General features: G+C 47.3%; 4 protein-coding genes across 14 annotated transcripts; 2 read left to right on the top strand and 2 right to left on the bottom strand.

Annotated features, from left to right (window-relative positions):
• The first annotated feature begins 290 nt into the window (after positions 1-290).
• On the top strand, positions 291-5,824 carry RNF39 (ring finger protein 39). Of its 3 annotated transcripts, none has more exon segments than NM_001128446.1 (4): positions 291-656; positions 2,384-2,406; positions 2,609-2,700; positions 4,418-4,995. In NM_001128446.1, coding segments are annotated over 4 exon segments (1,059 nt in total).
• On the bottom strand, positions 5,745-8,873 carry PPP1R11 (protein phosphatase 1 regulatory inhibitor subunit 11). Of its 8 annotated transcripts, none has more exon segments than NM_001444438.1 (4): positions 5,745-7,000; positions 7,369-7,477; positions 7,747-7,821; positions 8,590-8,864. In NM_001444438.1, coding segments are annotated over 2 exon segments (225 nt in total). In that variant the 5' UTR covers positions 7,391-7,477; positions 7,747-7,821; positions 8,590-8,864; the 3' UTR covers positions 5,745-6,797.
• A 2,286-nt stretch (positions 8,874-11,159) lies between these two features.
• POLR1H (RNA polymerase I subunit H) lies at positions 11,160-15,838 on the bottom strand. The gene is given in 5 exon segments (NM_001168701.1): positions 11,160-11,403; positions 14,665-14,774; positions 15,112-15,212; positions 15,437-15,592; positions 15,706-15,838. Coding segments are annotated over 4 exon segments (372 nt in total). The 5' UTR covers positions 15,573-15,592; positions 15,706-15,838; the 3' UTR covers positions 11,160-11,378.
• A 98-nt stretch (positions 15,839-15,936) lies between these two features.
• LOC146401464 (putative uncharacterized protein ZNRD1-AS1) lies at positions 15,937-27,382 on the top strand. Of its 2 annotated transcripts, none has more exons than XR_014809159.1 (3): positions 15,937-16,048; positions 19,027-19,102; positions 27,245-27,382. XR_014809159.1 is itself a non-coding variant. In XM_084966880.1 (3 exons), the coding sequence occupies exons 1-3, from the start codon at positions 17,865-17,867 to the stop codon at positions 20,533-20,535; spliced, it is 1,065 nt and encodes a 354-aa protein (XP_084823006.1). In that variant the 5' UTR covers positions 17,749-17,864; the 3' UTR covers positions 20,536-20,561. The 2 variants fall into 2 exon arrangements, 1 of the variants encoding a protein (XP_084823006.1); XM_084966880.1 differs by lacking the exons at positions 15,937-16,048; positions 27,245-27,382 and adding exons at positions 17,749-18,094; positions 19,777-20,561.
• The last annotated feature ends 7 nt before the right edge of the window (positions 27,383-27,389 follow it).

The raw sequence follows: 27,389 nt of genomic DNA, 5'->3' as shown, positions 1-27,389 counted from the left end.
TACTGGGGAAGCGGGAGAACCAGATGGGGTGTTACGCAAGGGTTGATGTTTACCTCCCGGGGGCGCCTCCTCCCTCCCTATAAAGCCTGACGTGGAAGGGAGATTGGCAGAGACAGACTGGTTGAAGAGAGAGGCGATCCCAGGAGAGGGCCAGAAAACGTCCGAAAGTTAATGCGGGAGGCGGAGAGAGGGGCATCAACTCAACCAGCAGCAGAGGCGCTCAGCCAGCTGCGCGCTCGAAGGCGTTCGCGGGGGTCGCGGAAGGGACGGCGCCCAGACGCTGGCTCCCCATGGAGGCGCCGGAGCTACTGGGCCCGGGGCTGGTGGAGCGTCTGGAGCAGCTGGCGACGTGCCCGCTGTGCGGGGGCCCCTTCGAGGACCCGGTGCTCCTGGCGTGTGAGCACAGCTTCTGCCGCGCGTGCCTGGCCCGCTGCTGGGGGACCCCGCCGGCGACGGGCCCCGAGACGCCCCCCACCGCCTGCCCCTGCTGCGGCCTGCCGTGCCCCCGCCGCTGCCTGAGGTCTAATGTGCGGCTGGCGGTGGAGGTGCGCATCAGCCGAGGACTGCGGGAGAAGCTGGCCGAGCCCGGGGCCCGCACGGGGAAACGCCGAGGGGGGCGCATCCCCACCATGGGCTGCCTGGACCAGCAGAGAGAGGTGAGGCAGGGGTGCGCTTCGCGTGTTCGCAGCTGTCGCTGGAAGCCCGGGCGGGGTGGGGGAATCCGCGGGCTTCCTGGGGAAGTGGGGAATGGTGCCTCCCGAGTCGGGGCCCTTCTGCAAGTTTAGGCAGAAGATGGAGTTGGGGAGAGAGAAGCAGAGGACGAGATGGTGGCGGCTGTCAAGTGCCAGGACCGGCATAGGAAGGAGTTGACGCTTTGCCCAGGGGGAAGGGGGCTGGACGGATGCCTGAGTCTTGTTTGGGTGGGCTGGAGCGAAGGGGTTAGAGAGGCAGAGAAGAGGTTGGGCCACCAGAGAGAATCAGGAGACCCCCGAGGCTTTGCAAAGAGCGCGGGAACTGGGAGTCTGGCGAAAGGGGCAGCCCGGCGCCGGGGTGGAGCCGCGGCAGAGCTGAGGGGGCCGGCGGTGGGCGGGAGGAGGAGGGAGGAAGCTGACGGGGCGGGAGCGAACTGGGGGCCTGGGAAGTTGAAGAAGATCAAAACTGGCCAAGGGGAGGAGGAGCAGGAAGGAGGGCGGAGAAAAAGCTGGAGTGGAGGGGTGGGGAAGGAGGGGGCTGTCAAAAAAAGGGAAGGAGGGATCCAAACTCCCCTGCAGCATCTTGGGGCAGATGCCCGGGCTCTGGCGTAGGCTTTCCCGTGTTGTTTGTTATGATTGTCCTCCGCTCCTCCCAGGGCCCCGGGGAGAGGCGGCGATGGGTGGAGGCAAAGTCGGGGAGAACAGCCGCTGGGACCTCTGGCTTCTCTCCACATCCCACCCAATCACCCACCCACCCACTCATTCTTCCGCGTCGCTCCTGGGCCTTCACTCCCCTGGCGGTCAACCAACTCCATTCCCTTGCCCGACCCCCAGGCGTCCTGGATTCCTTACTGGCTTCTCCCCAGCAGCAGAGCCGGTCTCGAATCTTGCTTCCACCCTTTGAAGTCCACATATACCTAATTAGTCTAGGTGTAATTGGCATTATTAGGCAAATTGCCTTCCTCTCTTCCCTTCTCCATCCTACTGGTCTGCTCCAGTCTTACCCACTGGACAGCGAAGGGAGAAGAGGGAATCCTAGTATTTGGAGGGGGGGGCATCCAGCGCCCTCTACTGGCTCCCATGGTACCCTGCAGATCTGTGGGACCTGGGACTCATCCAAGCCCAGCTGCCTCCTCGGTCAGGGTAGAGAGACACAGAACAAAGGGCCCAATAAATGTCATTGGGCTTTCATGGCAAGAGGGGAAGCGGCTTTATTACAAGGCTTTTATAAACAAACTCTTAGCCTAAGGGCCCTGGGTATGTGTTTGGTCTGCGTGATGGAGAAGAGGGACGTTTATCTGGGATACACCCTCAGGAAAGTGAATAAGTAAGGGCCACTGGGGGGGGGGGGGAGGGCAGGAAGCAGGGAAAGGTAACGACTCTGGGGGCAAGGAAAAGGCCTGGATGAGTCTGGGGAAGGGGAACTGAGAGCCTTTGGGGCAAGGGGAAGGGAGGACGATGGTGGGGGGTGGAGTTAGGAAGATAAAATGGTGATTGAGAAGAAGGAAAGGTCATGAAAGGAGAAGGGGGAGCACGAGAGGAAAGGGGAGCACAGGGACTAAAGAGGTGAGCTCACTCTGCGATGTGGGGAGGGACCTCACCTAACCAGGCCCTGAGGAGGTGGGGGACAGGAGCACTCCCCCCAGTAAGAAGCCCAGAGCTGACATCCATGTTTTTTCTGCCCACCCCAGGATATGAGGAAGACATGGAGAAGGTGAGTTCCATTTTAGTGTTTCTTCCTTTCTACTACCAGCTGCCACCTCCATCACCTTCTCCCAGAGCCCACATCTTTGTCCCCACTCGAAGACAGGTCTTCTGGGTGTGGCCTCACCTTTTCCTCCTCTAGAGATGGGGGGAGATATCAAAAGGTAGACGGTGTCTACCAATTTCTTGACCCTTCCTCCTCATCTATCCAGATTTGATGCCCCAACGCCCAGGTCATCCAACTCAGAGGACGAGCTCCCGGAAGACTACCCAGTGGTCAAAAATATGCTTCACAGACTAACAGGTAAGGAGGGCAGAAAGGAGGGAACTGAATGAGTCTGTTTTCGTTTGGTCCCCTTTTCTCTCTCAAATATGATCAAGTTCTTTTTGATGTCTATATTAGTTTCCTAGGGCTGCCATAGCAAAGCATCATACCTTGAGTGGCTTAAACAACAGAAATTTGTCTCATGGTTCTAGAGGCAGAAGTCAAAGTGTTGGCAGTGTTGGTTCCTACTGGGGGCTGAAAGGGAGGATATGGTCCAGGATGCTCTCCCAGCTTCCTGTAGCTTCAAGTGTTCCTTGGCCTGTAGCTGGCATTCTCCTTGTATCTTCACCTCATTCTCTCTCTATACAGACTCCTCCTTGGGTCCAAATGTCCCTTTATAAGGATACCGGTTATATTAGATTAGGGTTGTCCTGATGATCTCATTTTATTTCTGAGGTACTGGAGGACTTCATATCTTTTGGGGGGGGGAATACAATTCAACCCTTAACAAGGTCCATCCTTCCATTCTCCCCTCTTACCTGTTCAGACACTCACACAGGAGACCCCCAGAGGTCAGCTGCTTCTGGGGACTCTCTGCTGCCACCGCTTCTCATCGCCCTTCCAGAAGTGTCCCAGGACTCCTGCATCTCCCTGTCCCTGGGGCTCTGGTACAAGGAGATTCAGGAGTCCTGGGACAGACTTCTCTGCAGATTCTAGGGGATTCCCTCCATCACTCCCAAGGCTGCCCTCTGCTCCTCTTTAAACTGCCTAGAGAAAGTGTTTCACCCTCGTGGTCACCCACCATCTCACCCCACCCAGATTGCTCCTAGCACCCCAGTTCAGAAATCTTTCCTTAAAGGACCCCATTTACACAAAGGCAATGACTCCTTTTTTCTTTCTTTTTTCTTTCTTTTTTTTTTTTTTTTATTTGCTTTTTAGGGCTGCACCTGTGGCATATAGAGGTTCCTAGGCTAGGGGTGGAATCGAAGCTACAGCTGCTGGCCTACATCACAGCCACAGCAAAGTGGGATCTGAGCCATGTCTGCAACCTACATCACAGCTCACAGCAATGCTGGATCCTTAACCCACTGAGTAAGGCCAGGGATTGAACCCGCAACCTCATGGTTCCTTGTTGGATTCGTTTCCCCTGTGCCAAAATGGGAACTCCGTGACTCCTTCTTTCGGATCCCCTTGGCTATCACCACCTTCTCACTCCTCAGCCCCACCCTCCCTATAGAAGCAGGCCTGCCTGTTCCCTTCTGTTCCTGTGGGTGGTGGGCTGGTTTCTCACGATACTTTGGATTCCTCCTCCGGCCCTCCCCTGTCACTTGGGGTGCTGGTATCTGGTATCAGTCTTCTCTTTGGCTCCACCATGCCCATCCTGTTGACCCAGCTCCCACGCCCAGCCCCAGATGCTGCAGATTGAGGTGTCAGTGCTCAGCTTCCCTGGAAGTCAGATCAGCCTCACTCTTTACCCAGGCCCACCAACCAGGGAACCCCTCCTTTGATCTCTGCACTGTGTCCCCCCACCCTGGCCAGCAGGGGCCTTCTCCATGACCAATTCTCCAGAAGAAAGTGGCCCATGAGTGCAGGCTGGGTCTTGCAGGCCTGCTCTTCATATCCCTCTTTGGTCCTGCAGCTGTATTTTGAGCTGTTGCTGGACCCTTTTGTGCTCTCCTGCAGCCCTCTCCGCCCCATCCCGCCTCTGACTCGGAAACCCCTCTCACACGGTCCTCCCCCGCCCTCCCCTCTCCAGCTGACCTGACCCTGGACCCTGGTACCGCACATCGCCGCCTGCTCGTCTCCGCGGACCGCCGCAGCGTCCGACTGGCCCCACCCGGGACACCGGTGCCCCCCGACGGCCCCGCGCGCTTTGATCAGCTCCCGGCGGTGCTGGGCGCGCAGGGCTTCGGGGCTGGCCGCCACTGCTGGGAGGTGGAGACCGCGGATGCCGCCTCCGGAGACTCTTCGGGAGAGGATGAGGACGACGGGGAGAGCCTCTACGCCGTGGGCGCGGCCGGGGAGTCTGTGCGACGCAAGGGCCGAGTAGGGCTGTGCCCCGCCGGGGCCGTGTGGGCCGTGGAGGGTCGCGGCGGCCGCCTGTGGGCGCTCACAGCCCCGGAGCCCACTCTGCTGGGCGGCGCGGGGCCCCCGCCGCGGCGCATCCGCGTGGACCTGGACTGGGAGCGGGGCCGCGTGGCCTTCTACGACGGCCACTCCCTCGACTTGCTCTTCGCCTTCCAGGGCCCCGGCCCCCTGGGGGAGCGCGTCTTCCCGCTGCTGTGCACCCGTGACCGCCGCGCCCCTCTCCGCATCGTGCCCGCAGAAGGCTGAGAAGCTCGCCCGCAACCCCCATTCTGGTTTGGCCCGAATCAAGGCATGGAAATCCTTACTCGTTCCAGGGGTCAAGTCCACGCCCCTTGTGGGAGAACTGATAAGCAACCCCCGCCCACTTATGTTGCCTCTCTTCTCCCAAACAGTTAGGAGGACCTCGACCGGCCTCCCATTTTACACCCAAAGCCGAATCCACCCCAACCCTCTCCTTCTTAGGATGCCTCTCCCTGAAGGCTACCCCAGTACCTCCCGACGGATCCCCCGACCCCTTCTATCTTATTCCACCCCAGGCCTGAAGTGGGGAACAGGCTCTGCAAACGGCCCATACACAGAGGCCCCGCCCGGCAAATATTTACCTCCCACTCTTGCCTCTCCTCTCGGCAAAGAAGGGCCAGTGCCCTCTCCACAGCTCTGAGGCTGGGCTTCCCTGCCTCATTCATTCTGAGGCTTCTCACCTACCCACAACAAGAAGCTTGACTCTGGCCTCGGCCTTCGGCCCCTCTGAGAAGCTTACTACTCCCTTTTGGGGAGAGAGGGGCAGGCCAGGTCTATTCCACCATGATGACTTTGTATGCTTACAGCCTCTTCCCCATTAAGAACCTTCTTAAAACTTCCTCCTGGACCTACTTACAACAAGGAACCAATGGTGCTACCTCTCCTTTGTCAACCTGGAAACGGCTCCCCGACATCCCTGATTCACCCTTGTATATAATCCCACATCTTTCCCCATATGTATAAATGGGCCCGTATTTAACACGTTTTGTGATGTTGGGTTATTTATTTTGTGCATCTGTGGCAATAAATGAGATCTCAGTGGTGGTGGTATGGATTTGATCTCTGCAACTGTGCATGGCAAGAGGCCTGGAAAATGACATCCAGATCCCGGGAAGGGGTGCAGAGGGCCAAGAGAGCTGGACACCTGGGCTGGCAGAGACACCAATGCTTAGGAAGGAAGGGGTAAGAGTACAGCACAGGGGACAAACCCCCATCTCTTTGCTCCCTCCCTTTTCCTTCCTCTCCCTGGGACCCTGATGGATCTGTCTCCTAACCTGGAAGACCAAAGGCCAACAGTTGGCTGCAAGTGACTGATCTTGAAGCCAGCTTTGTCAGAAACCCTAGGTCATGTGAGAAGGAAGAGGAGAGAGGATATGACTTTTTAAATTTTTTTCTCCATTACCCATTAAAGGTGAGCATGACAAAGACCTCTCTCCCTCCTAACTTCTCTTAAGGGCATGAGGGGAGTGGGCAGGAGAGGAAGGAAAGAGCGCCCTGAGGTCTCTCATAAGACCTCACAATCCCACAGGCCAGGACTAAGAGTTAGCATTATGTAAAGACAGCAGTGGAAGAGCTCTAAGCCAGGGGTAACAAGCGTAGCTGGGCCGAGGTTGCCTGGAATCTGACTAGGACCCTGGCAGTGAAAGCTGGGGCTGTTGGAAACCCAGTTTAACTGTTTGGGACTCAAGTGGAGAGTGCATGGGGCCAGGATAACTGGATCCCAGGACAGGCAGTTTGGCAGTGAGAACAAAGGGAAGAGATTGGGACCAAGATGCCTGGATCCCTGGAGAGAGGAAGCTGGGTACTGGGAAGAGAAATGAGGACTCAGAGAACCCAGAAGCCTGGGCTCTGGAATAGCAGCAAGTCAGAATTCCGGGATCTCTGTCCACCCTCCTCTCCTGTTTCCTTCTATCCGGAGAGGGGAGGAAGGGGCTGGAGAAGGGATCAAACATGGGTTTAGTCCCCAAGGAGCCACATGAATACATTCAGGGCCAGACAGACACAGGAATGGTGGGGGAGAGAGGAATTTAGTGCTGCATTGGCCCTGGAGGGGGCTGGGAGGGGTCGGGAGGCTGCGGAGGGGTGGTGGGGCTTGGTCCCGGGGTTGCACGACGCCGTCCTTTGCGGTGGCCCCGTACACAGTGTGTATGACCACAGCCCTCCTCTTCCTCCTCATCACTCTCCGTGGAACTCTCGCCAAAGGCCCGAGGTTTCTCATAAATACAGCAGCCTGGATTTGAAGGGAGGAGCCCAGTTAAAAAGGAGGAAGAGTTACCTTCCAGGATCCAGCAGCCCTGGCTCACACCCTGGGACTCAAGCACCCAACTCCCTCGTCCTTTCCAGCCAGGAATCTAAAGCTCCATTTCTCCCATTTCAGATATGTCCTGACTTCAGGCCTTAGCACATCCCAGTTCAAGCCCCTCCTGACCTCCTTCCCTCTAACTCTAACCTTCTCTCCCTGACACCAGAGAATCCCCCAGACAACGACAGAATTGTGAGCACCTGCAGGCTTCAGGAAGGCCAGTGGATGTGACAAGGTAGAAGATATGCTCAGGGGAGCCAGGACTCCAGGGTTACTGTGGGCCAACAATTACTCACATTTTGATGAGCGGCGCCCCATGTGTTCGTTGTCCACAGTGTCACTCGTCCATTCTACCTTTTTCTCTGGCTTCCGTTTCCGAAGTTTGATGGTTAGGCTCCGGTTCTCCTGGAAGGTAAGAAGGATGGGCTTACCTATCGAATCCCCTCCCACTAACCTTTCCCCCTACCTCCCGGGGTGGGGGCTGGGGGGGGGGGGCTCCTCTCTTCCCTTTCCCAGCTCAGTCAGGATCATGGACCTAAGGCCAGAGGAGCTGAGGGCTGGGAGAAGATAAAATAGAACAGGTTTTGGACCTCAGGGTGTCCCTAGAGGAATCGTGACATGTTATCTCCTGTTCTTGGTAATCACTAGTATACAGAGAAGACACAATTCCTAACCTAGGGAAGGTCCCAGCAAATCTTCAAAGGAAAATATAATCCTCGCTGTTTCTCCATCTTCCTCCCCAAATCATCCTTGGTGGTATTAACACATGGAAATTATTTCCTCAGTCACCGATGCCTACTCTTTGATCTCTTTCTTTTTCCAGACCCCCTATTCTTTTTCCCATTAAAGAAAGAACTCTGTTCTCACCTGTCTCATCCTCAAGCCCAGCACTCCCCACCTCTTATCCATCTATTCTCCACCATCCTGACAGCTCCAATTACTATTACTCTAAACTCCCTTAATTCAAGGGTTATGAAGTTCCATACAATCTTTTCCCAATGAAAGCAACTTAACCTGTTTTGGCAAAAATGCTACATTTTTCTCTATTTACATCTCCGCTGGTTTCTCAAAATACTATCTTCATCTCCCTTTTCTTGTTCCCTCATTCTTTTGCTTCCTTTCGCATTCATCCCTTCAACGAATACTTATTCATAAGCATGCTTCCAGTCAAGTTCCCCTGCAGCTGGCCTCCAACCATGCTTTCTTACACAGCCCTTCATTTCCCCCAGCACCTCCCTTGCTCCGTAATCTCCAAGTTCCCGTTCTTTCTTTACTTCTACAAGCCCCCCTCCCCCAAGCAGCATCACCTACATCCTAACTCTATATATAACACGCTTCTCGACCAGCCTTCTGCACCAACTCTGACACACCAAAAATCCCCAATACCTTGCGATTCTCCCAACCCCACTCCTCCCACATCCCCAGGCCCAGCCCCTCCAGCAACTCTCCAAAGCCCTATCCCTTCCCTCCCGGTAGCTCCCCGACCCCTAAACAGCACCGCCCCCCGCCTTTCTCACGGGCTCGGTTGTCACGGTAACCGTTGTCTCAGTGACGGTCTCACTCAGCCCGGCCCCTGCCTCCGCCATGGCTAAGGCTGAGGAGAGGAAGGAGGGGAGGAAGGGGGATGAGGCACCCTTCTCTCTTTTCTGTGTCTCTGAGGTCTAAGAGAATCCGTATCGGATTCAGATTAGTAGCCAGGTTCCTCCACCTTCTTTTTCCCCCTCCTCCTGGGCCTCCGCTGCCCCACCCCTGGGGATAACCTGTCCAACCCCACTTCCGGCTCTCCGCTTCCGGGTGTGACGCGTTCTGTGGTCCCCCTTTTCCCTTCCTGGCACTAAAGGCGTCAGAGCGCAGGGTCGCGGGATTAGTTCCGCCGTAATGTGACAGTGCGCAGGCGCCGCAAGGAGGCGACACGAATTTGGCGGAAGAGGCGTCCCTGAGGTGTGGGAGCAGGGGCGGGGCGATCAACGGCAAGAACCCGTTCCTGCACCGCACCACGGCGAACGGCAAGGGTAGCGATGACTTGCAGCTACAAAGTGGACGCTGTACCTGGTTTAAACATCCTGTGGCTGAGCCCCCAATCACCCCCCATAACCCCATATCCCTTGGGGTGTGTGGGAGGGCGAGGAAAACCAAGGGGCAATGACAATGCCTGTCCTCCTTTCCTTATTGTTTCGTCTGGGAACTAGAGAATGGGGACCCAGGGGCAATTGGAAACACACTTGATTAAGACTCTGGGTTTTAATCCTCGCCCTGTGACTGCAGGTGTCCCTTCAACTTGTATTTTTTTTTCCTGTCACTATCAGAACTTGAAGATGGAGGAGCATAAAACCCTCAAGACTCTGCCTTTTAGCTCCCGGTCTAGTGGGAAAGACTGGCATAAATACTAACAAAAATGTAAGTCACTGGACTATTAACATAAATGTAAGACTTACCTATGAAACTGAGTTACTGCCTACATTTGTCCTGGGGGGGGGAAAGATGAGTAAGATTAAGCACAGAAGTGGTCATAAATTGTAATACAGACCAGTTTATGATGAGACAAAAAATATGTGCATGTTTCTCAGGGAGCAAAAGAGCGGTAAAAAGAGAACAAGAAGACAAATGAGTTTTTTAGGTAAAGAAAACAACCTACAAAGTCGTAGTTGCTTGCACGGAAGGAAACTCACTTTTGTACTGTGGGGACGTGAGGGGCGTGCCAGACAAGAACTGATGGGTGGGCATGGCCACATGGGAGGCCCTCCCTGTGTGCTTTGCTAAGAAACCGGGGCTTTACCCAGTCAGCGTTATAGACTAGGAAAAAGTTTAAAGTAGGGTAGAAACAGGAACAGGTTTTTTTTAGATTTCAGGAGTACGGCAGGAAAGTCAGCTACCACAACTGGTTAAACGTAGTGTGGAGGACTGCCCGGCTCATTCCTCTAAGCTGTTGTGGGGTCAAATAAGTGTATGTTTGAGACTCCTAATATATAAAGGGCCACACAATTACAAGATAATCATTACCATTATTTAAACCAAGAAATGCAGGAATATTGATTCCCAGACATTTGAAATTTGAATGTTTATTGTTCCTGGACTAAGTATTTGTTTCCCTTTTATGTTTTTGATCCAAACCAAAAAAAAGCAAGGCAACTCAGTATATAGAATTAAACCCATTAAAAAAAAAAATCTCTGGGAGTTTCCATTGTGGCTCATCAGTAATGAACCTGACTAGTATCCAGGAGAATGCAGGTTCGATCCCTGGCCTCACTCAGTGGGTTAAGGATCTAGCGTTGCTGTGAGCTGTGGGGTAGGTCACAGACCCTGCTCAGATCTGGTGTTGCTGTGGCTGTGGCGTAGGATGGCAGCTGCAGCTCAGATTTGACCCCTAGCCTGGGAACTTCCACATACCACATGTGTGGCCTGTAAAGAAAAAACAAAACTCTTGATTTCTTTTTTTTTTTTTTTTTACTTTTCTTTACATGAATCTCTTACAATGAATACACACACACACAACCTTTATCTCAAGAGCAATAAAAAAACAATTTCTGGAGTTCCTGTCGTGGCGCAGTGGTTAATGAATCCGACTAGGAACCATGAGGTTTCGGGTTCGGTCCCTGCCCTTGCTCAGTGGGTTAATGATCCGGCATTGCCGTGAGCTGTGGTGTAGGTCGCAGATGCGGCTTGGATCCTGTGTTGCTGTGGCTCTGGCATAGGCTGGCAGCTACAGCTCCAATTGGACCCCTAGCCTGGGAACGTCCATATGCCGCGGGAGCGGCCCAAGAAATGGCAAAAAGACAAAAAAAAAAAAAAAAAAAAAAAATTTCTAAAATGTCCACCAGTATCTCTTGGTGTCAGATTTAACTCCAAATAAATTTAGATAATTAGGGAATACTTACAATTGCCTTTTTTAAAAAAAAATTTTTTTTATAGTTGCCTTTTTATATTAGCCTCATTCCTGGCTCCATTTTTTTTGGTCCTTCTTTTTCTTTTTGATGTACTAATTTATATTCTTTTTTGCAGCTGATATATTTGTTGAAAGAACAAATATATCTCTGTAAGCTAACATAAATTTCTTTTGGAACAAGACACATTATAAATAACACACATATGTCTGGCTCTTAATAGAAAAATATTATTTTAATAAAGAAACAACTGGGGTAGGAGCACTCTAGGGACAACAGTAATCCCCATGTGATGATCTGCTTTTCCTCTGGGAGAAAAACACTGCAGTCAGGAAATGGACAGAGGATCTAAGAATCCAACATTCTTCACTTTCCAAGGAAGAGGAGAAGGAGGGACTGTTAAGTCGTTCAAAAAAAAAAAAAAGTCAAGAGTCTTCTTTCTCCTGGAACCTATAGAGAACGAAAGAACTTGTTATATTTGGCCAAAGGAAGAGAGTCTAGCAGTGTAAGGTGAGACAGTTAAATAATCAAAAAAGGATTCATTTATGACAGTGGAAGACTAGCTCTTCTAAACAACCCTCCACAAATTCAAGACAACTAAAAATGCTGGGATTGGAGTTCCTGTCATTGCTCAGCAGTTACAAATCGGACTAGTATCCATAAGGACGCAGGTTTGATCCCTGGCCTCACTCAGTGGGTTCAGGATCCAGTGTTGCCATGAGCTGTGGTATAAGTCACAGATGTGGCTCAGATCTGGCATTGCTGTGGCTGTGGTGTAAGTCAGAAGCTGCAGCTCTGATTTTCCCCCTAGCCTGGGAACTTCAATATGCCATGGGTGCACCCCCCCAAAAAAAAAGACAAATAAATTTTAAGAAATTAGCTTGCAAATTATGAAGGATGCCAAGATCTCTTAGAAAACAAAAAAGCACTCGCCATAAAAGAAAAGAAAAAAAAAAAAAAAAGATAAACCAGACCTCATAAAAATTAAAAACTTATGCTCATTAAAAAAAAGTTAGAGGAGTTCCCGTCGTGGCGTAGTGGTTAACGACTCCGACTAGGAACCATGAGGTTGCCGGTTTGATCCCTGGCCTTGCTCAGTGGGTTAGGAATCTGGCGTTGCCGTGAAATGTGGTGTAGGTTGCAGACGCGGCTCGGATCCCATGTTGCTGTGGCTCTGGCATGGGCCGGTGGTTGCAGCTCCGATTGGACCCCTAGCCTGGGAATCTCCATATGCCGCAGGAGCGGCCCAAGAAAAAAAATACGCAGAAAAAATAATACCATTAAAAAAAAGTTAGAAAATAAATAGGTCAGACTGGGGAAAAAATGCTCTCAAAAGATATAACCATAAATATTTTAATCCATTAATGAGATGTCAAGAAAGTAAAGGCAATCTTCACATTGGGTGAAGTGATGTAAAACCAGAAACCTAGAAGGTAAGTTAAAACTGAAGCCCTGGGTGTTCCCTGATGGCTCAGTGGGTTAAGAATCCCCTCTTGCTGAAGCTGTGACCAGGGTCACAACTGCGCTATGGGTTCAACCCCTGGCCCAGGAACTTCATATGCTGCTGGCACAGACGAAAAAAGGAAACCATCCTCCTCCCAGCTCCCAAGCCCTTGCTGCTTTGACAGCCACATGGAAGAACCAGAGATGAACCTGCAATGTTGATAGGAGATACTCTGTCTGCATAAGTCTGAGCTCCCCAAAGGGCTTACCCTTCTGTATAAAAGTGAGCAAGAAAAAAAAAAAAAATTTTCTCTGCTGAAGAGAAATCTGTCTCACTAGGTAGAGGGAGGAAAAAAAAGTCCCCTGAGAATTTCTAACCATAACCTGGCCTTTATACTGGATTTGCAGCCAAAATCCATGTTACCTAGGTGCTCCCAAAGCTGAGAATTAACTTAGTGATTCCGCCTTGGTACTGCCTCAAGGCAGCTAAACAGTAAACGCAAATGCTGAATATACAGCATTCACCACAAGCCTCAAAGAATTCCCATAGTTCAAACTTTTAAAAATCTGAGCTTATAGTAAAAAAAGCACAAAACAAAAGCAGCACCATGAGGGAGTCAGCAGAAATAACAGATGGCAGCATCAGACCCACAAAAACAGTGGGTTTGAGAATTAACAGACATAGAACATAAATATCATGTTTAATGTTTACATGTAATATGTTTTATGAATAAAAAGAACCACTTAAAATATGATTAAGGAATTGGGAATTATTAAAAATAACTAAGATGATTTGAAAAATAATCAGGATTTCCCTTGTGGTGCAGTGGGTTAAAGTCCAGCACTGTCACTGCAGGGGCTAGGGTTTGATCCCTGGCCCAGGAATATCCACATGTTGCCGGCATGGCCACAAAAAAATCAAACAGAACTAAAAAATCTATCCAGAAACAGCATAAAGAGAAAAGAGATGGAAAATATGGGAGACAGGGTGAGAGAAATGGAGGATAGAAGATAAGGCCTAATAAAGAGCTAATCAGTTAGAACTCTAAGAATATGAGAACTGAGCATATGAGGGAAATATTCAGTGCGATAACAGCTGATAATTTTCCAAGGTTGATGGGGGAAAAAAGGTCAACCCTCACTGTTGGAAGGCCCAACACATCCCAAACAGGATAAATAAAAGAAAGCCACATCTTGATAGATTGTAGTGAAATTGAAGGACACCAAAGACAAAGAGGAATTCTTAAAACTATGTTTTAAAGAACCCATGTTCTGGGAGTTCTCGTCGTGGTGCAGTGGTTAACGAATCCGACTAGAAACCATGAGGTTGTGGGTTCGATCCCTGGCCTGCTCGGTGGGTTAAGGATCTGGCATTGCTGTGAGCTGTGGTGTAGGTTGCAGTCTCGGCTCGGATCCCACATTGCTGTGGCTGTGGCGTCGGCCAGCGGCTGCAGCTCTGATTAGACCCCTAGCCTGAGAACCTCCATATGCCTCGGGAAGCGGCCCTAGAAAAGGCAAAAAGACAAAAAAAAATAAAGAAATAAAAATAAAGAACCCATGTTTTTTAAATCATCCATGACTGACTCTCACCAAAGTAAAACTACCTTGAGGGCAGTGGAGGAGTCCAACATAACACACTGATCACAAACCAATACTCATTTCCTTTTAACTATTGTAAAAGGTTTAATTCACTGGGTATAAAAAGATAGGAAAAGAGTAATTATTTAAAATTTAAAAAGACCACAGAACTTCCCATCGTGGCACAGCAGCACAAGCAAATCCGACTAGGAACCATGTGGTTCAATCCCTGGCCTCACTCAGTGGGTTAAGGCTCTGGCATTGTTGTGAGCTGCGGTGTAAGTTGTGGACGCAGCTGGGATCCGGTGTTGCTGTGATCTGGCGTTGCTGTTGCTGTGGTGAGGCCAGAGGCTACAGCTCGGATGTGACCCCTAGCCTGGGAACCTCCATATGCCACGGGGTGCAGCCCTAAGAAGGAAGGAAGGAAGGAGGGAGGGAAGGAAGGAAGGAAGAAAGAAAGAAAGAGAGAGAGAGAGAGAGAGAAAGAAAGAAAGAAAGGAAGGAAGGAAGAAAGAAAGAAAGGATGGAAGGAAGAAAACGGTCACAAACCTATTACTTGAACTGTACAGAAATGAAGGATGCGACCAGTCCAAAAAGTACAAAAATTAAACCACTGGATTTAAATTAAATCACGGGATTTTGGCAGCAAAGAGACCCAGAAGGGGCAGAATGGAGGGAAAGGATACGCACTTGCAGTTGGTACAGGTGTAGAAGACAGTCTGCCCTTCATCGGCTGAGCGCATCTGTCTGGTGTGGTATGCCATTCCCTCATGACCACAACGAGGACAGCGCCTGTCAACCTGGGAAGCAACTGGTAGGTTAATAATTCCCACTACTTCTCACAGACATCAAGCTACCACACTCCTCAGATACTGCTGGTTTTTGTTTTGCTGCACCTGCAGTACGTGTAAGTTTCCAGGCCGAGGATCGAACCCGTGCCACAGAAGCGACCTAAACCGCTGTAGTGACAATGCCGGCCAGATCCTTAACACCCGGCTGCACCACAAGAAAACTCTCCCCAGTCACTACTGTTTTAAAGACTCTTCTTCCCTGTTGTGTACAAAACTCTCCAGATCTGAGCCCTCCGTTTCGTTCCCACCCTCTTTACAGGGCCAGTCCTCGACGTGATTCACTTACCACGGGTCCCTGGAACTCAGGTCCTTCCTCCATCGACATAGGCATGGCTGTCCCCACTTTCTGGAACACAACTGAGGTCTTCACAACCTTCCCCTCAAAGTCTGCGCGGGCAGTAAGAATTGGTTGTGGAGACAGCGGAGGGGGCTGACACCACACTAATCCCTCTCTGTTAGGCCAGGAAGCTATATTCTACCCATCAGGTTTCGTGCCGACCAAAAGTATAAGTGCCTGATCCTGCGCTTTCGGGTCCCCGTCTTTAATCCAATCGATCTTGAGATCCCCATGGGCCCTCCTCCGCCCCAGCCGCGGCGTAGCAGCACCTCACCCCGCACGTTGATGGAGAAGCCACAGCGAGTACAAATGACCGCATCCTGAGTCCCGGGCAGAGGCAGGACCGAGCCGCAATCCGGACAGAAATCCAGGTCCGACTGAAAGCTAGAGGATGTGCGGGCGAGGTCCATGACAGACGGGTGGTCGAGGGCTGGGAAGGGGATGAGGAGTTTATTAAGAGAGTAGCCCCTTCCCCAGAGAGGTCATGCCTATTCTGTCCCTGGACGTAAGCATGCAGAACCCGAGATTTCTTCCTACGCATACCTTGTGCCTCTGTGACTAAGGAGCCCAAACTTCCGGAATCCCTATCCCGCGTCGGGTACAACTACGCTGGGGGTCTTTCCTGGGGCAGGCGAGAGGAGCAAGTCAACTTCACGGGCTAGAGCGCCGGCTCCGCGCGGGCAACCGAGCAGCGAGCGCGTGGCGGGCTAGAGAGTCCACGCGTCCCGGCTCTCGATTGGCTGTGACGTCATAATTAATTGCAACTGTGATCCCGAGAGCCTGGAGAGGGAGAGGAGCGGTTCTGAAGGAAGATTGTGGCGCCCCCTTCAGCCTGGTTCTGTGACGTTGGATACGAAAATAGGTGACGAAGCTGCGCCTGCCTCAGGTTATTTTTTCCCTTCAGGACTCAGTCCTGGGATGTTTATTTTATTGGTCTCGAATTTTACCAGGACCCAGTCGCGGGGAGCGTTTCTCCTGAGAAGTCGGACCAACCTTATAGAGTACTAATTTATTTATTTGGACTGGAGAACTGCAAACTCCAGCGGTTCCTGAATCTGCACTTCACTGTGGCGGTTGGACAGTGGTAGAAAACAAAGCGAAATATTCTGGGAGTAATTCTAGCATTCTTTGGGCCTTGCGACCCAAGCAAGGGCTCTCTGCAGGACCCGGTATGGCTCATGTGCTTTGGTGGCTGTTGCCTTGTCTATAGTGTAGATCACAGTTGCAGCTTTGATTCAGACCCTAGCTTGGGAACTTCCATATACCACAGGTGCAGCCTTAAAAAGAAAAAAGAGAGAGATCATGGTATTTGTAGATTAAAAATCATAGTTCCCACTCTTTATATGTTTAAATTTCAGCATCAAAATGTTTTTTGTGTTTTGAGTTCATGTTGTGGCACAGCAGAAACAAATCCGACTAGAAACGATGAGGTTGTGGGTTCGATCTCTGGCCTCGCTCAGTGGGTTAACGATCTGGCTTTGCTGTTGCTTGAGCTATGTTTCGTTTTGTTCTTTTGTTTTTCCTTTTTTTTGTTTGTTTGTTTGTTTGTTTTGTTTTGTTTTTTTGTTTTTGCTTTTTTTTGCTTTTTAGGGCTGCACTTACAGGATATGAAGGTTCCCAGGCTAGGGGTTGAATCAGAGCTACAGCTGCCCACCTATGGCACAGCCACAGCAACATAGGATCTGAGCCATGTCTGTGACCTACACCACAGCTCAGGGCAAGGCCAGATCCTTAACCCACTAATCGAGGCCAGGGATCAAACCCGCAACCTCATGGTTCTTAGTTGGATTTGTTTCTGCTGCACCACAACAGGAACTCCCATGACTGATTTTCAAATAAATTGTAGAAGTTATATTTTTTACTTCTATTTTTTACTTTGTATTCATCGGAAGGCAAAAATCACTGATACAGGAGTTCCATTCTATGGCAAAATGGGATGGGCAGCATCTTGGGAACACTGGGACAAATGTTCAATCCCTGGCCTGGCACCATGGATTAAGGACCCAGCTTTGCCTCAGCTGGGGCTTAGGTTGCAACTGTGGCTCAGATCTGTTCTCGGCCCAGGAACTCCATATGCTGCGGGGTGCCAAAAAACAAAAACCCAAAACCTCACTGATACATAGAGTAGACTGGGCAGACTTAATAGTCTGGAGCTTGACCTATGGAGGATAGACAACTGCCATTTATTGAGACCTTACTGTATTTTAAGCATTGTGCCAGGCTCTTTAATCTAATTGTCACTTATTCTTTATAACCCCAAGAGGTACATTTTTTCAACGAGGAAACTGTTTAGAGAGAGATTGTTACTTGCCCTGAATCACACACCTGGGAATTAAAATTCAAGCATAGGCCTGTCAGGCTCCAAAGCCCATGCTCTAAACCATAACTTGTATAAATAAAGGCGTAGAGATGAAATGCCAGGCATCCTCAGTGGCTTAGCTACGACCTCACAGTAGACCAGAGATGACACACAAAACCTGATAGTCCTCACTTGTGTTGCCATCAGCCTGTCCTATAAATAAACCCAGAGTAACCACAAATTTTCATCCCAAGGAGGTCAACAGGGAATGGCCTCATAATGGATTTAGGGTAAAGGATGATTGGCAGAGTAAAGCAGACAAGCAGACTGGTGGTTGATCAAATAAGAACAGAATTTCACCATCAAATAGCAGAATATCAGAACGAAAGATTATAGGGTAGAGATGCTGTATGTTGTGATAGAGGCAGAGAGGGCCCGGCTCCAGAAACTGCACAAAGAGAATGAACTGATAATACCAAAGCCTAGAATTATCTCAGAAGACAACAGAAGCTATGGGACTGAGCAATATGTCAGAGATGGGCTTGGGCATTGCTTCACCAAGAAGCCTGTCTCTTCCTTCTCCCAGTCCCTGGTGCAAGATTCAGAATGGTTCGCCTTGAATCCACAGGAGAAGTATGCTGTTAGTTTATATGAAAGGATTACAGTTGGCCCTCTGTATATGAGGATTCCCCATCCACAGATTCAACCAACTGTGGGTGAAAGATTAAAAAAAAAAAAAATCTAAGAAGATTAAAAAAAAAAATTCAAAACTTGAATTTGCCCTGCACTGGCAACTATTTGCATAGTATTTATGTTGTACTTACTACTTACATTGTATTTGCAACTATTTACAAAATTTTTCCATTGTAATAGGTATTACAAGTAAAGGAGAGATAATTTAAGGTATACAAGAGGATGTGCTCAGGGTATCTGAAAATACTATGTCATCTTATATGACACTAACACATGGATTTTGATATCTGGGGGGGAGGAGGGTGTCCTTGAACCAAGGGACATTGAGGGTTTCAAAGATACTGAGGGATGACTGTATATGCTGATATTTATAGGTTCTTTTTTTTTTTTTTTTTTTTTTTTTACTTTTTAGGGTTGCATCCATGGCCTATGGTGGTTCCCAGGCTATGGGTCCAATTGGAGTTACAGCTGCCAGCCTATGCCACAGCCATAGTAATGCCAGATCCGAGCCAAATCTGTGACTACACCACAGCTCATAGCAACACCAGATCCTTTAACCCACTGAGCAAGGCCAGGGATCGAACTCACAACCTCATGGTTCCTAGTTGGATTCGTTTCTCCTGCGCCACAACGGGAACTCCTATAGGTTCTTATTAAAAGAGTATTCATTATTCTTCACTATAGGAATGCAGTAGTTTCCCGGTGGGAAATGGTCCTGCTGTAGTTCTTCCTATTACCAAGTTTTCTCTTTCTGAGGGAAGTACCCTTGGGCTTGGCCAAACCAATTGAATCTGTTGGTCCAGGCAGGATGTGTGCAGATTTGTTCTGACATCTTCCATATTCTAATCTACCTTTGCTTTTATATCTTACAGATTGGCCTGGGCTAAAGTATCTAAAGACCCTAGGATTGCTGCAGGTCAACAGTCCCCTCTGGAGAAAAAAATCTTGGTAAATAAACTATTTTCTTATCATACAGTTTGAAATGACTAGGAGAAGGAAAGTTAGGTTTAAAGTCCTTCTGCTCAAGTGACACTTGGCAGTGTGTCCACACTGGCAAATGTTTTCCAGTTAAACCTTTCCTTGCAAAAGAAAGTTGTTTTTTGTTTTTGTTTGTTTGTTCTGTTTTTTTACTTTTTAGGACCACACTCGCTGCATATGGAGGTTCCCAGGCTAGGGACTGAATCGGAGCTGCAGCTGCTGGCATATGCCATAGCCACTGCAGGATCCAAGCAGCATCTGCGACCAACACCACAGCTCACGGCAACGCCAGATCCTTAACCCACTGAGCAAGGCCAGGGATCAAACCCGCAACCTCATGGTCCCTAGCTGGATTTGTTTCTGCTGAGCCACAACGGGAACTCCAAACAAAGAATTATTTTTAAAACTCCCAACACTGTATCTTAAAACAAAACAAAACTTAATTGATTTTGGTGATGGGTACTCCAACTTTCAGAATTCACAGGCTCCCCTAAGAGTGGTGGAAGTAAAATCACTATTACTCCAAAGTAAATAAAAGGCCATAGTTCCTTTCTTGGTGTCAGGAATAAGGGTAGGCTCCTGTTTAAGTATATTCAAAGTAAAAAGATGGTCACATTATAAAATCCTGTAACTCCCTTTGACAGAACCTAGGTGGCGTGCATACAAGAGCAGCAAGACAACTGATAATTCAAAAATATCAAGAGGAGTATGAAACACTCTGTCGGGAGCAAGCTCTTTCCCTTGACTACTGGCTTGCCAAAGCAGAGTCTTATTATAATAAAAGAATAATGGAAATGATGGAAGAACAAGAGACAGGCAGTGACATCAAGAAGAGATTGGAGGAGGAAACAACCCAAAGCATAGAGAGACAAAGACGGTATTATTTGGTTCCTGAGAGAGAGATGAGACACATAGAAAGGCACATACATCGAGCAGGAAAGGTCAGAGAGTTTAAGAATAAAACATTTAGACAAATACCAACATGCCCTAGTGAAATAAAATTCCCCAGAATTTTGCCAGAAGAGCATGACATCCAGAGTGCGCAGAGAAGAAAACAGGTAAATGAGAGGGAACAGAGACAAATTAAAGATCACCAGGAACGCATGATTCGGGGGAGAGAACTTGTAGAGAAAAAACTCAAGGAGAGAATCTCGAGGAAAGTCCAGAGGAAGCCTCCTACACATGAGAAGCGTGAGAGTGTAAAGAAAGAGATAAAAGAGTATGAAAGCGTTATTGCATACCCACTTTTCCAGCCATCCAGTAGAAGTCTGCTTAAAGTGAATATTCTTGTGGAAAAGACTCAGAATGGAGATGAAAAGAGTACAATTATCAGGCCATATCAAAGAAAATTCTTAACTATGCCACCCTTTTTGAGGAGTCAGATAGGAAAAATAAAAGATTAGTGAAGTTTTAATTCTTTCATGATAAAGCCTTGTCTCTCTTTTTTTATCCTTTTCAGGGCCACACCTGCAGCATGTGGAAATTCCTAGGCTAGGGGTCAAATTGGAGCTGCAGCTGCTGGCCTGTGCCACAGCCACAGCAACTCCAGATCTGAGCCATTTGCTACCTACACCGCAGCTCACGGCAACACCAGATCCTTAATCCACTGAGTGAGGCCAGGGATTGAATCCACGTCCTCACGAATACTAATCAGGTTCGTTACCTCTAAGCCATGACAGGAGCTCCTTAAATGAATTTTTTTTTTTAAATGCTCATTCTCTTCCACAAGGTTCAGTGACTGTTCCCATTTATATGTGATACAGAAGTGCCAGACAGTTCTGGACTTAAAAACTAGCTTGGCTATTTTTAGTTCACTTGTGTTTGTTCAAGTTGCTTGTCCTTTCTGATGTTCGTTCCTAATCTGTACAGTGGGGATAGTAATAGTTCATAGCATTTATGGGAGAATTTCATTTTTGTTAAACATTAGCATATATTAAATGTTTCATAAATGTTGGGTTTTCCACTTGGAAAGAGCTAGGTTGGCCAATGATGGTGAATAAGGAATGATGCTAATCTACCCCTTCCATTCCCGCTGCTCCCAATTTCAAAGGTTATCTTGATGAGATTGCAGTAGGTTGCTATATGGACCATACCTGTATCCAGGAACTGCTGACCAGGCCCTAATAGTCTAACTTGATCATGCACTGTATTTGTAGGAGAAACTTAATTTTGAGAGCCTTCTATGTGCCAGGCATTTTTAGTTACTGGGAGTAAATAAAGAGAAGTCCCTACCCTTGGCTAGAATATAACCAATTGCATAGATCACTCTAAAAACAGATAATAAAATAGGCTATGATGGAGGTAGGTACAGGTGTGTACAAAGGAGGAACACCTAACCTGGTCTAGTGAGCAGGGTGAGGAGAAAGGAGGTCAGAGAATGGAGTGTAAGTAGCCTCATGTTTCTTCCAACTCCATATAGTGTCACTTTCAGTCACCCATTTAAGCAAGACCTTCCCAACATTTGGATTTACTCAGAGGTAACCAAATTTACCTTCTCTCAAATAGATGTCATCCAAAGGCTAGGGAATTTGGGGGTCTGTGTAGGAGAGTAGAGAATCAGAAATGGAAACTGGGTGATCTAAGGAATATTATACTTAAGATGTGAAAATGCTGATGCCCACCCTTCTGTATTAGCAGGACATCCTTTATCTGCTAGATCACTGTCCAGTAGACTTTCTGTGATGATATAACTGTTCTATATTATTGCTCCTCATGTGGTTATTGAGCATTTGAAATGTGGCTAGTGCAACTGAGGAACACTTAATTTTATTTAATTTGAATTAATTTTAAATTGCTACAGGTGGCAAGTTACTGTCATATTGTATAGCCTGGTGCTAGATAAACATAACTTCTGTGTTCTAGACTTTAGTCCCGCTATCAGTTTTCTGTCTTTGACAATATATGGGTATAATACATAACTGTTCACCTTACATTAATATCACTTTAGTTTGCTGTATATTTAAAAGGCTCCCTAATCCCATGAAGAGATTCAAAAAGCACTGTAGACAACTTCTCTGTGGAAATGGAGTGGCTAAAATTGCTTAAATTTGGTTCAGGATCTAGCCCTCTCCTTGCTCCTTCTGGAATTTGACCAGGACACATGCCAAAATCTCATTCCTACCCACCTGAACTGCCTCATGCAGGAAGTTCCCACTGTAGCACAGCGGGTTAAGGATCTGGCGTTGTCTCTGACCCTGTCTGGTGCAGTAGGTTAAAGATCCTGTGTAGCAGCAGCTATGGCATAGGTTGCCCCTATGGCTCAGATCCCTGGCCTGGGAACTTCCATATGCTGCAGGGTGGGGCAAAAAAAATTGTCTCATGCAGACTTTTTTGTCTTGTTTGTTCTCTGGTCTTCCATCATCATGTCCCAGCTTTAGATTCGATACCTTGCAGAGAAGTGGATCATCAGGATGCAACAGGCAAAAGACTTAGTAATTCAAATCAATAGGATAATGATAAACGCTTTGAGTTGAGTGGGATTGAAAAGTAACCTAATCCATAACTGTTAGTCATTGTTTACAATGAAGATAGTCACTGCTGGACACACAAGTTGGTGAGCTCAGCTGCTCTCTTTTTCCTTCAAATCTAGCATAGGAGTTCCTGCTGTGGTGCAGTGGATTGAGAGCCTTGACTACAGCGGTTTGGGTTGCTGGGGAGGCACAGGTTCAGTCCCTTGCTCGGTGCAGTGATTGGGGGATCCACTGTAGTTGCAGCTGAGGCATAGGTTGCAGCCACATCTCAGATTTGACCCCTGGCCTGGGAACTTCCATATGCCTCAGGTGTGGCCATTGAAAAAAAAAAAATACATAGCATAAAAGCAATTGGTGATCTCAGGGCAATTTTATACCTCATTTGCCCAGAATAACTCTGTAGTAAAGGGCTCAGTTTGGCCAAACCTGAACCCATCATCTCCACCTCATGATCTCTATTTACCTTTTTATTTCCTTGTGCTGTGTGTGAATGATACTATAATTACTCCTGTGCACTGTTGCTTCAATCATGAGTCACACTTAATGCTTTTCTTTTGTCATATAATCTTTTTCCTTTTCAATTTGAAATGTAATATATGAATGAAAGGGTTTACTGTTGGAAGAACAGTAAAAAGATGTCCCAGGGTCCACTGCTCAGGCTGAGGCGTGGATCGTTACCATGTCCCAGGAGCCCCTGCGGCCTCTCCCCATTCACATCCCTCTCCCTCATCCTTAGGGGCAATCACTGTCCTGAATTTTGTGGTAATTGTCCTCTTTTAGTTGTTTTTACCATCTATATATGTATTCCTAAGTGACATAATTGTTCATGGTTGCCTGTTTAGGGCCTTAATATAAATCAATATGATTTACTTTTGAGTCTCATGGTTTTAACATTTTACACCAATAATCTAAATGTATGTTTTTGGTGTAGTTCATTTTATGACATGAATATGCTGCAGCTTTACCTGTTATTGCTGTTATTTGGGTTGTTTCCATTTTTTGTTTGTTTGTCTGTTTCTTCTACAAATGGTACTTTTGTAACCATTCTTTTAATATGTTTCTGGTACATGTGTGCAAACATTTCTCCAAGGTATATAGGCTGTAGTACATTCATATGGCAGGCCTGGTCCTGCAACTTGTTTGGTTTCCATTCCATTGTGGTTTTACACCCATAAATATGTTCTATAGAGTCTGGTATATATTTGACTTAATGAATATTTGTTAAAAGATGGAGTTCCTGCTGTGGTTCAATGGGATCAGTGGTATCCCTGGAGTATTGGGATACAGGTTTGATCCCCAGCCTGACACAGTTGGTTAAGGATCTGGCATGAGATTGCAACTGCAGCTTGGATCTGTTCTCTGGCCAGGGAACCCCATATGCCATGGGGTGGAAAAAAAAATTGCTAATAATAAAGGCATTTATAAACTACTGGAAACAGAGCTGTGTCCCAGAGAACCAAGCCCCAAATACAAAATCAGCTGATAATATTCCACTATATCGTCTTATATCCTTCGGTGCACACACTTGGTCAAGCTTTCTTTGTTGTTTTCTTTGTCTTCTTTTTCTTTTGGGGGGGCATACCCAAGGCATATGAAAGTTCTCTAGCCAGGGATGAAATCCAAGCCATAGGTGCAACGTACACAGGATCCTTAACCCAGTGTACCATAGCGGGAACTCCAGCATTTCTTTGTTCTTAATATTTCAGTTCAGGTACTAAAATATCTTTTATCCACTTAATTTTTTAATACTCTTCCAATAAAATTTAAAATGTTTCTCCCTTTACCCACTTTCCCAGAACATTTTCTCCACTGCTCTTTAAACAAGGTCACTGGCATGCCCTCTTTTCAAGATACCTGGCACAAAATAAAGTTTCATTGAAGTCTGAACAAAAGGCTTCCCAGAGAGGGAGGACAGGGATGTTACTAAAGTCTCTGGAGAGTCTAAGATTCTAGAAGAGTTCCCTTCCCTGTTGTCTTCTGGACAAAAGTCCAAGTTTCTTGGCCTTCGAGTTTGGAATTGAGAGATTGTTCTGTACCCCAGCTCTCCTATATGTTGGTTGCCTGATGTGAGGAAGCCCTTATCCCCAGGATCCACAATGGGGATAATAAACTTTCTTCACCTAATCATTCCAATGAGATAAGAAAGAAAGTGCTGTATAGGCATAAAATGCCACACAGCCTTATAAATTGTCCTTCTATCCGTTTCTCCCCACCCCCGTTTTTAGGGCTGCACCAGCAGCATATGGAAATTCCCAGGCTAGGAGTCAAACTGGTGTTATGGCCTACACCACAGCCGCAGATCTGAGCCAGGTCTGCAATCTACACCACAGCTTGTGACAACCCCAGATCCTTAACACACTGAACAAGGCCAGGGATTTAACCCACGTCCTCATGGATACTAGTCAGATTCATTACCACTGAGCCAGAATGGAGCCCTCTTCACCCACTCTTATGCTGTACTGTAAGTTCTTGCCCTCCTAACAGAAGCATGGAAACTTCATAGTTCTGGTTTAAAATGCAAAAGAAAGATAAATGAAAAGAGGTCCATTGGTAGACAAGGAAAAATAGCAAGGGGAAAATTTAGGTTGGTAATAAAGCAGGTTTTGCCAAGTGCTTATCCTTTACATGAGGTTGTTTGAAAGAAAGATCTTGGCACGGGATACTTTGGTAGGCAGGATCTGGGATGAGCTAGCGTAATAGAGACCATGGAAAGTTTTAGCCAAAAGTGCCTCCAGAATCTATAGGGATATATACTGAAACATCTCAGACAATAACCAGCCCCACCTGGATCTGAAGTGCAGCTGACTGAGAAGCCTACCCAGTCCATTTCACACATGTGCCACCCTACTGTCATTGTGAGGTTTTCCTTTAGAGATAGACTTGAATTTGATATCGGTTAAATAAAATATTTTGTTTGGGGAACAAAGAAGACTGGTGGACTTAAACATTGAGGAGGCAACCTTTGATAGATGTGCTTAATGGCTTCTGATTTTATGAGCAATTGCAAAGAGAGTGGCTAAATAATTTGTGAGTGTTGCATTTTCAAATACTTTGGTAACTTTAACCCAAGCAGCAAACTTGGTGTTTGTGCTTGCAAACCTTAGGACTTTCCATGTGAAGGTTTTTTTAAATGATGATTCATTCTATCCAAAATGAAAGATGCCAAATGGATTGATAAATTATGTAAGAAGATTAAGGAAACCAAGAACTTGTTACTGGACGAGCATGCATGGCTGATATTGTTTCCCTCAGAAGCTTTTTCCATGTGAATGTAGCAGAAATTCCCAGGAGGGAATGTACAAGGGAAAAAAAAAAATACAGAATTTCCTTCACGTGGCTTCTTATTTTCTTTGTTAAGCAGGAGGCAATGTCATCTGTTTAGAGATTGAGGAAACAAGTCTTGAGTAGTGGGTTCCAGATGTACTAGGGACTCTGGAGTTTCTAATAATAGACTCGAATTAAGAGCCTGCCTTTTAAAAATAATGTTGAAAAGTGATGAGTTCAAATACAGTAATGTCGAGGTCCAAGTTTCTTGTTTGCAAGCCTTAGAAACTTGCTTGAGCTAGCATAAAGAGAAGCAAAATCAATAGAAAGTATCTTAAAATATTTTGCATAGTTGGACATCACAGGGGATTGGGTTCCAGGTGGTATGTACGCCCACCAATTTGTGTTTCTGCATCTCTCCTTGCATCTCCTCATTCTCTTTTTCTGCTCTGCCCCTTAGTCTATTTCCATATTCTCATAGTGGAAGATGGCTGCCTCTCTGCTTTCTCATTGGCTGTTAGCTATTCTTTCTCTCTCCTCTATATCCAGTTGCTCCCTCTCAACTGCATCATTCCTTTTGGCCTATAAATGTACTCAAATCTCCCCCATCTAAATAAGCTTACCTGCTATTACTTTGCACTCCATCAAAGCCAAGTTGCTTAGAAAGTCTGTACCAACTCCCTGCACTCTGGCTTCTGTACCCATCAATCTACAAGATCCCTTTTGCTAAGTCATAAAGAGCTCCATGTGGTTAAATTCAATGAAGAGCTAAGGGTGGAATGAAAAGAAGAAGGTGCCAATAACAGGCAGAAGACCTGATAGGTATTTGACAGCAAGAGGGATCAATAGTTCAAGGGTAGGAATGTAGTACATAGAAAACAAGAGGCCAAGGAAAAACAATGGTCCTAAGAACTTGGAGATCAGGCAGGGAGCCAATGGAACTAATTTAAGGAACTGAGTGGCATACCAAAGGAACAAGATAAGCAGTTGCAAGACTCAGGATTAAACACCAGAATAGGAATAGAAAACTGACAGGCTATAGAACTATTGAATGAGTTCCACTAGGATGGAACAAGTCTGAGTCTTAGGTTGAACTGACCTAAGAGTTAAGGGTTAGAAAGTCCAAAACAGAAAAAGATTATCAGGTAACAGGGGCAGGAGACAGAAGAAGATAATTACTATAGCCCTCATACTGGGTCAGGTACATGAGCTAAAACTTTGAACTCATTAAAACATGCCTGATATTATCTTTAACCATAAAAGTCATAGTGGCTTGAAAATTGAGCCTCAGGATGTGAAGTGTACAAGATGGTGTGTTTTATGTATTTTCTTTTACAAGATGGTATGATTTACTTTATTTATTTATTTTTCTTTTTAGGGCCACATCCACGACATATTAAAGTTTGCAGGCTAGCGGTCGAATCAGAGCCACAGCTGCTGGCTGATGCCACAGCCACAGCAACATGGGATCCAAGTCACGTCTGTGACCTACCCCATAGCTCACAGCAATGCCAGATCCTTGA

The sequence above is a fragment of the Sus scrofa genome, chromosome 7 (assembly GCF_054392235.1).
Source record: "Sus scrofa isolate SSC_HxYL_T2T_F1_AM1 chromosome 7, Sscrofa_HxYL_maternal_Yorkshire_Landrace_v2.0, whole genome shotgun sequence".
Taxonomy (NCBI): domain Eukaryota; kingdom Metazoa; phylum Chordata; class Mammalia; order Artiodactyla; family Suidae; genus Sus; species Sus scrofa.
Note: the sequence above shows the minus strand (reverse complement) of the source record. Positions and strands in the feature narration are given on the sequence as shown.

Excerpts from the sequence above, each read along its gene's own strand:
- RNF39 (XM_084965875.1), top strand. The coding sequence starts at position 2,387 with ATGAGGAAGACATGGAGAAG. Across the intron at positions 2,407-2,608 it reads ATGAGGAAGACATGGAGAAG|ATTTGATGCCCCAACGCCCA; the intron begins GTGAGTTCCATT and ends TCATCTATCCAG. Across the intron at positions 2,701-4,417 it reads TATGCTTCACAGACTAACAG|CTGACCTGACCCTGGACCCT; the intron begins GTAAGGAGGGCA and ends TCCCCTCTCCAG.
- PPP1R11 (XM_084965877.1), bottom strand. The coding sequence starts at position 7,390 with ATGGGGCGCCGCTCATCAAAAT. Across the intron at positions 7,001-7,368 it reads GGGGCGCCGCTCATCAAAAT|GCTGCTGTATTTATGAGAAA; the intron begins GTGAGTAATTGT and ends CTTCAAATCCAG.
- LOC146401464 (XM_084966880.1), top strand. The coding sequence starts at position 17,865 with ATGCTGTATGTTGTGATAGAGGCAGAGAGGGCCCGGCTCCAGAAACTG. Across the intron at positions 18,095-19,026 it reads GCCTTGAATCCACAGGAGAA|ATTGGCCTGGGCTAAAGTAT; the intron begins GTATGCTGTTAG and ends TATATCTTACAG. Across the intron at positions 19,103-19,776 it reads CTCTGGAGAAAAAAATCTTG|AACCTAGGTGGCGTGCATAC; the intron begins GTAAATAAACTA and ends TCCCTTTGACAG.